The 14,364-nt window shown below is 38.7% G+C and overlaps 1 protein-coding gene and 1 long non-coding RNA gene across 6 annotated transcripts; one reads left to right on the top strand and one right to left on the bottom strand.

Moving 5' to 3' along the window:
- The first annotated feature begins 625 nt into the window (after window positions 1–625).
- On the top strand, window positions 626–4,565 carry LOC129361506 (uncharacterized). 5 transcript variants are annotated; one of them, XR_008606152.1, is made up of 5 exons: window positions 626–775; window positions 1,458–1,775; window positions 3,067–3,173; window positions 3,259–3,337; window positions 3,745–4,565. It is a non-coding gene; the product is annotated as an uncharacterized LOC129361506 (long non-coding RNA). The 5 variants fall into 5 exon arrangements; XR_008606151.1 differs by lacking the exon at window positions 626–775 and adding an exon at window positions 968–1,005; XR_008606155.1 differs by lacking the exon at window positions 626–775 and adding an exon at window positions 968–1,005 and having other exon boundaries at window positions 3,752–4,565.
- On the bottom strand, window positions 1,149–13,044 carry LOC129361505 (interleukin-1 receptor-like 1). The gene is made up of 12 exons (XM_055032388.1): window positions 12,872–13,044; window positions 9,954–10,020; window positions 9,292–9,532; window positions 6,770–6,953; window positions 6,362–6,512; window positions 6,049–6,114; window positions 5,343–5,469; window positions 4,769–4,917; window positions 3,723–3,860; window positions 2,562–2,726; window positions 2,269–2,402; window positions 1,149–1,636 (listed from the first exon to the last, which is right to left on the bottom strand). The coding sequence occupies exons 2-12, from the start codon at window positions 10,015–10,017 to the stop codon at window positions 1,388–1,390; spliced, it is 1,668 nt and encodes a 555-aa protein (XP_054888363.1). The 5' UTR covers window positions 10,018–10,020; window positions 12,872–13,044; the 3' UTR covers window positions 1,149–1,387.
- Between the last annotated feature and the right edge of the window lie 1,320 nt (window positions 13,045–14,364).

The following is a 14,364-nucleotide window of genomic DNA, read 5'->3' on the forward strand; positions in this document are numbered from 1 at the left end:
CACCAGGTCTCCTACACTGTAGAAGTGTTCTTTGGCCCGGAAGTCATGTTGATCTTGTGCAGGACGAATATGGACTCTTGCCAGGTTTTGTGCTTCTTTAAACTTTCTTCCAGGTTGTAGAGGAAATCTGTAGCTTCTAGTGCATCAATCTTGAGTTTTGCAGTGCCAGACTGGATGTCTTGTGGTTGGTGGACTTCCTTGCCGAGCATAAGCCTATTGGGTGTGAACCCTGTCACTGTGTGTCGTGAGCTGCGATAAGCTGCTGTGAGTAGTGGCAGATGTTCGTCCCAGTTCTTTTGGTCCTGATTCACATAACATCGAAGCATCTGCAATAAGATCCTATTATACCGTTCTACTTGTCCATTGGAGGAAGGGTGGTAAGGGGTAGTTCTGGTCTTAGTGATCTGCATGAGCTTACATACATTCTGAAACAGGGAGCTATCAACATTACGACCTTGATCTGTGTGTAGCTCAAGTGGAGCTCCAAACCTGGCAATGAATTCGTAGACGAGCTTCCTTGTAGTAGTTTCGGTGTAACTCACATAAAGTGGGGATAGACCTTTAAGGAGTAGAGATTGAGTAGGTGGGGTGGTCTGCCTGGCCAATGGGAAGTTCAATCAGACACCACAAACCATTGATTGTCACTTGGGACAACTTTTAGGCCCAAATGACCTAATCAGAGAGCGGAATGCCACAGAGGCTCCACCTTCTTTCCCGTGTTGGCAGCGTTGATTGTGTGCTGGAGATCCAACCCTGATGAGACAGCTGAGACAGAGTGAGAATCTTTTGATATGTTTTTAATGTTGTTTATTGACTTTGAAGAAACTTTTCTTTTCCTTTTTTTTGTTTATAGTCCAACTTCTAAGCTAGAAAGAGTTGTAAGCTTCAGAAAAACTGAACTTCAAGGAAAAACTTCAGTTTTTCTGCTGTTAGAGCCGTTAAGATCAGTTGGAACTGTTAGCTCTTCTGGCAGTTGGTTGGCAGTTGTTCTCCGTTCAACTGAAGGTAAAGCCTAAATAATCATCTATTTTTATTTTATTCAGTTCATATTGTTGAAGTTAAAACTTGAAAAATATGCCTTTTACACTGTCTAGTGTAAACTATATAATTGTTCTGGACGTGCTGCACTGAGATCAGTGAGCATATTTTGTGCTTTTCATTTGGTTTTTGTTCTTTTCATCTTGTTGTCGAATAATAGTCTTTATTTGAACTACTTAGTTATTCAAACCTTTGCTGAGTTTGGGTAAAATGCAATGTTTTATTATTGTGCTTGGAAAAGGATTTTATGAAGGACTTCTAATAAAGTCCTTCCTCTTTATTCGTTGTCGAGAACCCGTCCGCCATTTCAATTTAATTTTCCATATTCACATTTCAAAGCTCAGCGGTTTTAGATGATGGCAGACGAATCACGTTTTCTGGCGGGTCTGGCAGGCATCAGGTATCGCACTCTCTTCCAGAAGCGCGAGTTCCACTTGGAGGCTGTCCGAGAGCCCTTCGACCACCTGATGGGGGCGCTCTGACGGATCAGGTGCTGCAGGCCTGGAGGAAGGCGCCCGTAACCTCCTGGGCCCATCTCTCCGAGCTGAATCAGAATCACACTCATGTCCCTCTGCACCAGCGCGTGGTGAAGCCCGACCTGGAGTTCACCGGTTCAGAAAAACAAAAATATTTTATAATTCTCTAAGACGTGCTTGAGCCATGACTAGACAGCAGTTCATAAAAGCAAGAAGAGACCATGGTTGTTGCAGACAACTTCACCTCAAAGGCGGCTGTTGGTATGACACACTATTTATCATGCTTATATCTTTTTCTTTGGAACGTTACATCAGTTTTGGCATTTGCACAACAGTTAGTGCAAATTTTACAGCGCCCGGTTAAGTCCCTGAACTTCACATTTTAACGGAAACAAAAAAAAAAGCTCAATGATGTAACGAATATTACAACATTACAGATACTTACTGTAAAATGTAGTGGAGTAAAAGTCGAAAGTATCCATTATTAAATCTACTTAAAGAACAAATACATGAAAATTGTACTTAAGTACAGTGACGAAGTACTTATACTCCGTTACTTCCCAACACTGCGTTTAATTCTCTGATCAGAGAAATACATCGAAGCACCAGGAAAAAACTGTAATGTGAAAATATGGAGTTGCAATGTGACTTGCTGCCTTGCCGTTAGCATTTCAAACACCCAGATTTAATTAAAACAAGAAGAATACGAACTGGATTAGTCCCTCTGTCCCCTTTAGCCCCCAGACTCTTTTACCTGCCAGTCAAATCCAATCACTGAGGTTTGGTCTGAGGTGGGATTTTCCATCATCTCTGGTCCTGATCCTGGTGTCAGGATGACCATCAGCCTCCTGCTCTGCTCGATGCAGCTCTCAACCTGCTCCACACGATCTGATGGATCACAAAAATACTTATTAGTTCAAGTGCATTTCATCCACTGATGCACAGTAATCGCATCTCTTGTTTCTCTGTACTTTCAAAAGTATTCACACCCCTTGAACTTGTTCGACGTCTTTCAGCCGCAGACAGACACTCTTTAACATCACTGACCTTCCCCGGGTATGTCGTCTCTTCCCTGGATGAAGAGTTGATATCCACACTTGTCTTCAAGCACAGAGGGCAGAGTCTTTGTGACAAAGTCGGACAGTTTGTCTTCCGTCTCCTTGTCTAAGCTCTGTGTCTGATAAACAACGTAGGCATCGTACATCTTCATGTCTGGGTCACACAAACAACAAGATGTTTAAGATTCCCATTCAGCAGGCCGTGACTTGTTCTGATAACTTAAATGAAATGTTTACCTCTCCTTTAACGCAACACACAGTAAACCCAGTTCCTCAGCCTCTCACACTCTAAACTCAAAGTTTGCCTTTTTCTTGCTCTGTTGAATCTGTGCGCTGCTCCACTACATGCTAATTTTCACTCATGTTGGATTTTAGCCCTCAGCTATCGTGTCTGATGAGAGACTGATTACAGATCATGATTTGGATGTGGTCCCATTAAACTTCTTGTTTATTTTGTTGTTTTTTTCTCATCCCCATTTTTTTTTCCATTTCAGACCAATTGTTGAAGATAAATGGGGAGATTCTGAGGCAAACCTCTGATTGTTTGTTGCTCACTCACCAGACATGAGTTGTGAAACTCCCCAGTTGGAACCATTTTGAGGTGGTCGTCTTCCTTTCGTATTCCACTCAGTTTGTTTACATTTCTATCCAGCTTGATAATGTTAATTTTTGTGTTTCTTTCTTAGATGGTATTGATGAAGAAATACCTTTAAAACATTATCGTCTTTGGGTTTTCCTTGACCATCGTAATCAACTTCATCTGAGGTGAGTAACATTTTGGGTCCGGTGGTTGAAACGTGCAGACGAGCCAAGCAATACGAATTAAGTTTGCATTTTCGGGCAAATGTGTCACATATTCAAACTTGAGCACTACATTTTTGTTTCTCAAATTTGTTCAGATTGTTGTGTCATCACTCCATCCCAAAGAAGAATGGCTCAAATTAACCACGAAACACCCAATACGAATGTGATATTAACAGAACGTCTTAGCACAATTATATAAAAAGCAGTTATTTAGCATTGTTCATTTTTGTGACTGGTCAAAATACTTGTATGTGACTTAATTTCAGCTTATTTATTTGGAGCCTTTTGCTCCAATTGATAGAAATCTCCAGGATCAATGTTTTGAAAAACTAAAACTCTGTCGTACCTTCACTGCGTCTTCCTGGAAGGAAATAGGGCCTGAACAACAGAGCGAGGTCGATGGCAAAATACTTCACCAGCACAGCGGCGAGCGCAGCAATCAGCAACACACACATCCATGAAATGATGAGGGGGATGATGGACTCTGGAAGACAAGCGCAAATATGTTTCAACAAGATTCACAACAAACCCAACGAAGACCAAGTGTTGATTAAACCAAATGCTCCAAGAGACATCAGAATACCAACGTTTAGGCCAAGCACTGGGTTAGGAAAATCAGAAAAAATTATTGAAACATTTGTCTATTTAAGTGGTCTTCTAATAAATGTAATGCATGAGTGTGACGGGCAAAATGCAAAAGCGTCAATGCAACAGCAAAAGGTTACAGAAGTCATGCTAAACGCTAAAGTATGCTAAAATAGAAGCTAACTAAATCAGAAACTATGATGCACTTTACTTGCATGACTTTCGTTAACATTGCTTCGGTTGCAGCTTTTTCTTGTTGGTTTGTGCCTTTTCCTGTTGTGTTGCTGCTTTTTGCGTTCTGTTGACCCTCTGTGGCCACCGTAGTAGAGCAGTGAAGTGACAAGAGATCCAAAGGATCAGAATGAAAGAGAATCACACAGAAACCGAGGAAGCAGTCTAATTAAGACAGAAGCTTAACTGAGACTAAAGTGATCTAAAACAAACCTGGGAAAAAATCTAAAGAAAATAACATAAAGAAAACTGAAGACAAAAATAAACTAAAATAGAGAAATGAACTAATCTGGTGACATCTAGAGAAATTGGCAGATTTTGACAAGAACGTTGAAAGATGAATAAAGAAAAACCAGCCATGGATAAGACAGAATGCTGATTATTGGTTCTACATGAATTATTTTTATATCTGATTTAGGCTTTTTGTTTAGTTTTGTTTTGGTTTTTTTTTTTTTTTGCAACATTAGCATAATATCTCCAGTGACATTAAAGACTATAAGCTCCTGTAACTCATATCTCATACCAGAAGTTGAAAAGTTTAGGGCAACATGAGAAGGAAGGTGTGGTGACACTAACCTCTTTGCTTCAGAGTCAGAGTTGAAGAGTTCGTCTTATAAAAGTTTGAGCCCTGACATTTAAACTTATACTGGAAATCTTCTGCTGAAACCCTGAAGATGGTCAGGATCGCTGTGCAGAAGGTTCTCTTTGAAGCATCCTCTATCTCTCTGAGAAGTAAAATGTTTCATTAAAAGTTATATAAATGTGTATTAATGCTTACTGAGCATTGACTTAATTACTAGGAAATCAATTTATGCCAATTTTCTTAATGGATATTTAACTTTCCTCCATTTTTCTAATACATTATCATAAAATACTCTACTGGCATACTGGTTCCCCCTCAGGACAATTTTAAAATTCAGAATTATAATCTAAAGCATTTGACTAAATCGTTATGCCACAAAACTGCTACAAGACCAACTTAAACGTCAATTTTCTGAATGGACATTTTAAATAACTTCATTCAACTTTTCTAATAGATTATTACTAAATACTCCATTAGGAAATCGGACGGCGTCGGGTGGAAAAAGTTCAAATTCAGAATTATAATCTAAATTTACCTCAGAATAGTTAACATAATGTTCAGACTTACAACTTGGTGGTTTCGTTGTATCCGTCCTTCTGCTTTGCTGGTTTTCCATTGATCAACCAGGTGGCCTCACACTCCCGTTCTGCATTGATCCCACAGTAAACAGTGCAGTTCAGCTTCATGCTGGAACCTGTTGAACACATGATGGTTTGTTACATTGAAATATAGTTTCCATTCACTGTGTTTCATAGCAATGTTTCACTTCTACTGAAACTTGAATCAGTGAAAACTTCTGAGTTTGACTTTATTGAACATTGTGTAATAAAAGAATAAACAAACTTACAGTGTAGAAATTATAGTAATCTGACTCTTTGTATAAAATGTGTCCATAGTTTCAGATGAAAAAAGGTTAAAGGTAACATATTATTTTATGAAACCTATTTATTCAATAAAATATTCACAGCTAGACTAAAACTAATGTTGTGTGGAATAAACAGTATCAGATGCCATTAAAAGTTACATGTTTTTGGTGCCAACAAAATTGTATTTGGTTATTTATTTTTGTTTTGTAATTTATGCTAATCTGTGTTACTGAACAGATAAAGATTACTTGAACATGGCAGCATAAAATAAACGTCTGTTAACAACACAAGAAAAGAGTAAATATTTTTTATAGCCCCATTATGGTGGAAAGCATCTCGGACCAGAACTCACCAGCAGTCGGGACGCAAACTTTAAGTCTTTCTAGCGTTTTAAGCCGTTTTCTTACCTTCATCAGCAAACAGCTCCTTGCTGGTGGGAGAGACAATTGTTGCATTTGGAAAGATGGATAATTCTGTAAGGAAGCAGAGTTGAAAAGTTTTCACTGTGTTGTGTTTTCTTGTTAGGAAAAAAAGCTACATACAAACTGAAACCAACTAAAGTGAAAATCTGATATCAGTTTGATGAAACAAATGTGACAAAGAAGCAAAAACTGAATAAATCAGAGAAGGAGCAAACACTTTTTCATTTGGCTTTATATTTATTAATGCAAAACACATTCCTGCCTTCATCTGAATACCCAACCATCTAAAAGGACTCACTTAAAGCAAAAAGTCTCCTGGAACCAGAAGAATTGTACACCATGTGGTTGTGAGTCCAGGTACATAAGCAGGTGTAGATGTCCTCATCATCTTTTGTTGCATCATTTATCCACAGGTTTTTTTTGTGTTCACCAGGAATGAGATTCTTGCCCTGCAATAAAAATGAGAAAAACGTCAGAAGGGATGGAAAAAAATGTAATCTTTTAACGTATCGGAAACTAACCACTCTTATGATGTTTCCACACTACGATAAATACTCACTAGGTACACATCTCTTGCAAACAGAAAACAAAATCCACTAAAAAATATCTTCACATGCTTTACAATAGTTCTGCAGGGATGCCACTAGAGCATAGCTGCATATGCTGATACAGCTGTAAGTGTTGTTGTCATCAGAGATTCCCTCACCTTGAACCAGGTGAATTTCCCATTAAATGTTTTGCATGTGTCTTTAACAGGCTGCGGACAAGGAATGTTTATGTTCTGCGCAGAGTTTTGGATTGAGCCATAGGTCATATTCTCTCGACTTGCTTCATTGAAGACCTCGATCTTCAGGTGATAGTAGAAACATTCACCTGATGGCTCAATGTGCCTGTGGAGAAAGAAACGTTCACAGATGAGCTGATCTCAAAGGCCAATGAACAATTTTAAATTAACTGTTTATAAACAATTTATGCTAGTTTGTGCACTGATTTGAAGTCATGAAAATAAGTGTTGATGATGACTGTCGATCATAAAACTGAAATGGAAACAGCAGACTAGATCGTCAGCACGTTTGGCTCTAGTTCCACTTTTTGTATTTCAACAGTACAGTTTGTCTAATAGCGCCCTCTGGTGACCAGGGATATGGGATATGTTGTACCAGTTCATTCTAAATAAGACCCAGTTCCAAGTGAATTTCATCATTTAAACGAACACCAAATTTGGCTGCTTAAAACCATCTCTGGTTGTTTAAAACACAGACTAAAATGACATGGAAGCAAGAAGAGCCCCGCCCGTCACTTCACAGTGCTCTCAACAGCTGGTAAGTCAGGGGCAGTGTGTCAACTAAGCCAATGACTTGCAGACCAGCTACAGGAGCAGACTGTCTTGCTAACCTCACCAACCATCAGCTATCAGATTGTGGACTAACAATGTTATGCTGTTTAACAGCATGATAGCAAAATGGTTAAAAATGTTGCTTTTTGGTCTACACAATGTTATTGTCACTAATAACACAATCTCTGGAAATCCCCTCATATGTGGGAAGTTCCTGTACTAAAACCATCACTTCCTGCCTTGTGGAAGAGGGAAAACTCATTTTCTTCCGCAGAGAGACTAGGTGCAATGTCTCTCTGCTGATGTTGCTGTGGTTGCTGAAGCATTATCTGTGTGTATGACAAATTGAGCAGTTTTGAAATGTCCAGTAATAAGTGAGTAATAACAGTGATGTACTGTGTGACCATTGTAAGCGGTACTTTAAAAATCTTAACAATGGAGGACTTGTACGAAGTGAAAATAGAAAGACATTTATCTATGTTCTTGGCTTGTTGTTCGGACTGCCACATCGCAGTCAAACAGAACCAACAGCGTCGTCAGAAGCACACCTGCAGGTGAAAAACTAGCTTTGTCTGTTTTCTGACCTGTTTGTCTTCCACACAATTTGTGTCGCTGATCATTTCTCCCTTGTTGATGCACTTAAGTCAGTTAAATGTGTTGCAGAGAAAAGGTTTTGCTTTTCTCTGCAAATCTGTGTTACTGGACAGATAAAGATAAATATTGAACTAAGAAAGTTCAATATTGTGGTCTCAAATAAAGACCAACTCAGGGATTGTTGATCAAAGACGGCTGCATCCGCAACCTTGATAAAGGACGTCAAACTCTTCATTATGTTGGTGATGAACAAGGCAGAATAACAGATTAGTTATTTTTACTGACTCACAGGAAGTGCAGCTATTGTTGTTGAGCTCATCATTTCTCAGTTCTTTAGATAAATGTAATCTTGCCACCGATCACACACGGTTGGTGTGTAGGTGTGCAGAAAAATATGCACTCAGAAAGAATACAGAAACATTTTTTATGTTATTGAGTATCAATATCTTACTGTAAATCTTCAGTTTTAGAACCTGTGAATTTTGGTTTTGTCACTCACTCTGTAGTCAGTTCATTCCTTTGCTTCCATATTCATAGTGTTTGCTCAAATGTTGTTTTATGATTGTTTAGTCATCCCTGTGTTTCTCTGTTGTCATTTTGTTCAGACGTTTCCTCTGGATTTCTTTTTTAGTATTTTACATCATTTGTCGTTTTGTCAGTGTTTTACCTATGCTGGCCCTGCAGGCGTTACTTGTCAGTCTACATCAGCTGCCCCAGATTATATTCCTAAACCACTGCAACGAATCAGCTTATTGGACTCACCTGATCAGACAGATTCAACTGTAGGTATTTGACATTATTTGTAATGTCAAATATGAATTGACTTTTTTGTTCTGTTGATGAAACTATTAAAATACATAAACAAGAGCAGCTGTTTTGGGAAGTAAGCCACCATAAAGATGCTTTAAATAAAAGGACAAGAGTAGAAACCAAAGGATTATCCATATTTGTGTGATTTGTGAATGATTTCAAGACTTGTATAGTCTCAGAAACTTTATTTCAGACAAATTATGATCAAGAAATAAAATCTAGTACAAGTTAGAGCTGTTCAAAATAGGTTGGCGATGAACTATGGAAGCATGTCAGTTCTTTCTGATTAGGTTCTTTTTGAACGAAGGTAAAAACGAGGTTAATAAGGGCGATACTTCAAACACATGATCGGGGTTCAGGGTTGACATAATCCATTAATTTCCTCATATTTAAATCAATGTAACATTCATTTTTTGACATATCACCACATGAGACCAAGCAGCAGTGTCACAGCAGCTCCAGAGCTCAACATAAACAAATGTTTTTACCTGGCAGTATAATAACCAGCGTCGTTAGCGCTGATGTTTAAGAAAAACAGCGCTCCTCCATGGTAATGGATCCTGTGTGTCTCGTCTGTGGTGATGTTCATGACCTCTGGGCCGTTTTTGTACCACGTAATGTTTTCATCGGGCAGGTTGGGGTCGCCCATGTCGCGGGGCACATAATAAAAAGCTTCACCTTTAATGACTTTATATTTATCCTGGGGAAGGCAGGAAGAATCTGATGCTTCTGAAAATGAGGATAAAGACGATACTTAAAACAAGAAAGGTCAATGTTTCATGGAAATATACGACATTTAATTTGACCTTTTTGCAAAGCTTTTTGTGGAGTTTATCTATTAAAATATGTCGTCTTTTACTTTTTTAAATTTAATTAAGTATTTTGGGGAGTAACCAGATTTCCCAGAATGTTTTTCTCTATCATTTGTCATTAAAGTCAGTTAAAACAAACTTTCCTTTAAATTTGCCCTCTGGTCTGCATGTTTACATGATGAACTGTGTCTCTCATCATAAACTCTGCAGTCACATAAATGATCATATTTCTTACGTCCTGCATCCCAGTCTGGCCTCATGAGTCTGACTACCTCTAAATGATGAAAACGAATAACGTTTCTCTTTTCTTTCGTCGATGCTCTTTGTGCACACACTACCTGGTCTCCCCTCAGACGCTGACATCATCATGACGACGGACAGGAGAAGCTTGAAGACGTCCATTAGCTGAAAGAGACAAAGTTCTTTCTCAAACTGTTCACACACTCATTTGCATTTCTTTAAATTCCTGTCTGAAGAAATTCAATCGTATTTTTCTCCACCTCACAGGTGGATTTGTTAGACAGCAGGGGCTCTGGAAAGTTCCTCAGAAAGCCGTCTCTGCAGACGATTACAATCTGTGCAGTTACAAAATCATTTTCTGAAGAACGTTATCAGAAATCATGTTTCATAACTAAAAAAAAAATCATCCTGTTTTTTTTTTTTTGTTCTTTACAGCTACAAATACAATAAACCAGAAACTGTTGTCAATAAAAACCCGGACATTTTTATGAGCTTTCACTGCAGTGCTACCACAGAAAACAGCAGTGTGAATTCACAGGTCTTAGATTGTGCAGGCTGATTCTCATACTGTCATATTTCAATTTCCCCTGGATTTGACTGACAGCAGTTCAAATTTACAGCAGCTATTTTGAAAAAGGGACAGGGTGATGTAACTTTATACCACTGAATGAGTTTCTGCTCATTTCCTTTGTGAGTGGGTTGAGTCAAATGTGGTTTCACCGTTACGGCTGAATGATCGCTCTGCATGATCACTGTATTTCAAACTGTTTTTCATTTGAACTTCCCATTCTCAATAATCACATACAGCCACACGACTATAATTTGGATCCACACACAGGTGACCTCTACACTTATCAAGACGCCGCTCGTTGCTGCGGTTCTCCAATGGTGAGATTTGGGGATTTTTGTGACCTTTGGGCTGACGAGGTGATCTCGAGATACAGTCTTGCTTGTCACACTTTCAGATGTTCACTGCTTAGCATGAAACCATTTCCTTGCATCCATTTCCTGAGTCATGAAGATCAACAACCGTCTTTCCTGCTGAAAAGAATCCCGAACGGCCTGCACTCATACGCAGCGAAAATATTGCGATGAATAACTAGTGTTGGACCAAAAGCATCACGGTGACTTTCCCTCTCAACACTAAACTAACTGTCACACACAAAAAGATGCCTTGTCACGGTTACAGAATAGTGCGGCGTTTGTTTTCAACACAAGCCACAATGTTTCTGTGAGTTGATGTTGCTGCTCGGCCATTGCCAGAAACACCAGGTCAGAGATCTGACCAAGACTTAATGCCATGTCTTCAACATGGCGTTCAATTGCTCTGAAACATTTTGATGTTTTGTCACACAGATTATGTCCCTGAGATCATCAACACAGGCAGTGATTGCAAGCCGTCAACTCGTGTCAAAATGCCATTTGGAGAGAATTGAAATTACCCACCATTGATCTATGAACATCTTCTAATGCTCAAGTTTTACTGATGCTCTTGTGTCAAGATGTTTTGTTTTGGTTTTCTTAGCATGTGAAAACACATTCTAATAATTCAGGTTTTATGTTAGCGTTCACGATTAGTTATCCAAAGAATTACTCACTCTTTGAAAACACCAAACAATGGCTGACGTATCACTTTCTGAGGAAGGCTCTCAAGAACATAAAGTTATGAACAAAGTCACGTAGTTTAAAGACTGAGATGAAAACATTTCGAGTAAATTTCACGACAACTAAGAAGAAAATTTTTTTCAAATGTTTTTCTTTTTCAATATAAAACTTGTGAAACTAGTAAAAATGGCAGGTCAAAAATTGACATCAGAACAATGATGCTTGTGTAAAATAAATTTCACTTTAACATAAACTTTAGGTGTGTTTATGTACAGAGAGCCATTTCAGCCAAACTGGAAGGCAAGGAAAATAGGAAAATGAGAAAAGGCCAGGCAGAAATAAATCCTGGAATAAATAAGTGTATAAATATAAATGGGAATAAAGGTGCCGATTACTAATCATTTTATTTATTTTACACATTTATTTATTTTCCCTGCGTATTTATTTATTTATTTAATTTTGGCTGAATAGGCTCTCCATATTTTTGTGTCTGGTGCATTTTTTGGGGGGAGGTGGTTAAAATGTGTCCAGTGTGTCTCACATCGGTTGATGTTTCCAGAAATTTTACTCAAAAGAAGCAATGCAGTACGATCATGTGACTCAAGTCAAATGAAAAACTACGGTGATACTTAGAGGTTGTTTTTTTTTCCGCAAACAGTAACCGATTAAATGTAACTAGTACTCGCCTTTCTTGAAATAAGCGAGTATCTTTAGACAAAAGTTTTATTTGCATCTAGAGTCTATTAGTTACTAAATCTACTTGAGTACTATTTTTTAAAAAATTACTTTTAGGATCAAAATATGCTTTTTACTTTTACTAGAGTGATTCAACCATGAAGTTTAGCCGATCTTACTACAGTGATATTTCTGGATTCTCAAGCCGCAGAATGAAAACCTAAACGAAAAATAATAATTCACCAGACACAGATGCACACCTGCAGTTTTTGTTAAAGAAATTTATTTTGTTGTTGTTTTTTTTAAGAATTTTTACTGAAAGAAACTGATTTGGAGACGTCAATTATTTGTCTAATTTTGTCATTTTTCATTCTTACTCAAGAATTGTCACTTTGATCCTTCAAATACCAAAAATTTCCACTTGACTTCAGATTTTGCTCAGTCTGATGACGTCATTGCTAAATATTAATGACAATCATCACTTACTCAAGAGTATGCTTCTTTTTTTTTGTAACCAGGTAACTGTTTTCCTCTAAAACATGTCGAAGTGATGCTTCTCCTCCTGGAGGGCAGTTAGCTGGTTCTCTACCCACCTGTTTGCCCCTCAGTCGTCACAATAGACAGACTTTTACGACAGAGTCAAAGTCCAAATGACATGAAGAGGAAACCAAACGCGATAAAAGAATAAAAAGTACAATAAAAAAGAAACTCCTAGCCATTGAGGAGGGAGTCTTACCAGCGGCTCCAGAGCGCAGGTGAGTCGTATTTTGTTCGCCAAACTCACTGATTAAATGAAGAGTCTGATGAGTCCAGCGGCGCGCGAAGTTTCTGCTTACCTCGAGCGCGCAGGTTGAATGGCTTCTAAGAAAAAGTTTGCCGCTAGCATGAGCTCTCTCTCATCTTTTCCATCGACCCTCCCCTACTGCTCGAAAAAAAAAAAAAAAAAACAGCAACGAAGAAACTGAAATTAGTGAAGCTTATGCGCGCGCGCGCCGCCGCAGCTCCCTCCCTCCCTGCGGGGAGCCAGAGGAAGAGGAGCAGGAGGTCAGACACACCTGCTGCCTTCACCTCTTTGAGGAAGAGGCTCTTCTCGGTTCTCTGCTCTTTACGGAGCGCCGTCCTGCCTCAGGTGATTCTACTGGGCTTGTTTTCCTTTCCTGGATGTGAATTAATGAATCTATTTGAATCTGAATAGGCAATGTGCTAAAAGAAAAGAACAAAAACAACAAAACAAGTGCCTTTAACTACACTCTGAAAAGTTAATCTATGAACTTTTTTTACATTATTCTAACTTAATTCATTTGGTTGATGTGTTTTATTAAATAAAAATAAAGAAATCTAACTAACTTAAATTGACTCAAAGAGTGTTTTTGCTGCACAGTGGTACAGTGGGTAGCACCGCTGCCTTGCAGCAAGAAGGTCATGGGTTCGATTCCCGGCCCGGGAGTCTTTCTGTTTGTTTCCATTCAGATGGAGGATGCTTCAATCTGTTCATGCTTTTAAGTGTTTTTGTGTGATTTATCTTTATGGGCATGCAAATCTGAATGAGATGGGAGATTAATACGCTTTCAGCAAACCGACATGTAAAACACAACACAAGATTTTATGAGCTCTGTGCTGCGTCTCGCCTTATTTATTCAATATTCCTCAAAGTGGAGTGTGAATGCGTAGAGAAAAGCTTTATCTGTTCGGAGGGAGTTGCGTCACTTCCTTCTGGTTGCTTCAGCGCAGAAAATAAGACAGAAACCAGATTTTCTGATTAGACTAAACTGAATCCGTGGGTTTGGGTGACAAAAAATAAAATAAAATAAATGAAGAAATCAATCAAGGTCAAGCCGTCAGTTTTCCACTGGTGCTGACATTTGGTTTAGAGTGCCCTGATTTCGTTGAACCTTGATTCCAGAATTTAACATTTTGCTTGAATGGGCCTTCAAATCAGAGAGACAAATTGTGGACAGAGTTAAAGATAGGTCGAACGCAAAAAAAGGTGTCTTTCAAGGGGTGTGAGTGGTGCAACACCGAAAAAACAAACAACAAAAGAGATGCCTCCATTCAGACGCTTTGTGTCGACTCACATCATCCGTTAAGGTTTGAGCAAAGCAGAGCTTTGCTTGTAATAAATAAATAAGTAAAAAGTCCTTCACTCATAACCTTGACAAGCAAAGTGGGTCTCATCATTTCTCTCCACTGGTGGAGGCGACGCCTTTTTGACGTTCGACTAAAACATTT

This window comes from Poeciliopsis prolifica, unplaced genomic scaffold, assembly GCF_027474105.1.
Source record: "Poeciliopsis prolifica strain line A6 unplaced genomic scaffold, Auburn_PproV2 SCAFFOLD007, whole genome shotgun sequence".
In the NCBI taxonomy this organism is placed as follows: Eukaryota; Metazoa; Chordata; class Actinopteri; order Cyprinodontiformes; family Poeciliidae; genus Poeciliopsis; species Poeciliopsis prolifica.

Bases quoted from the DNA above. Each gene is read 5' to 3' on its own strand.
- LOC129361505 (XM_055032388.1), bottom strand. From the start codon at position 10,017: ATGGACGTCTTCAAGCTTCTCCTGTCCGTCGTCATGATGATGTCAGCG. The intron at 6,954-9,291 runs GTAAAAACATTT...CTTTCTCCACAG, and splicing joins GCTGGTTATTATACTGCCAG to GCACATTGAGCCATCAGGTG. The intron at 2,403-2,561 runs GTCAGTGATGTT...GTGATCCATCAG, and splicing joins AGACGACATACCCGGGGAAG to ATCGTGTGGAGCAGGTTGAG.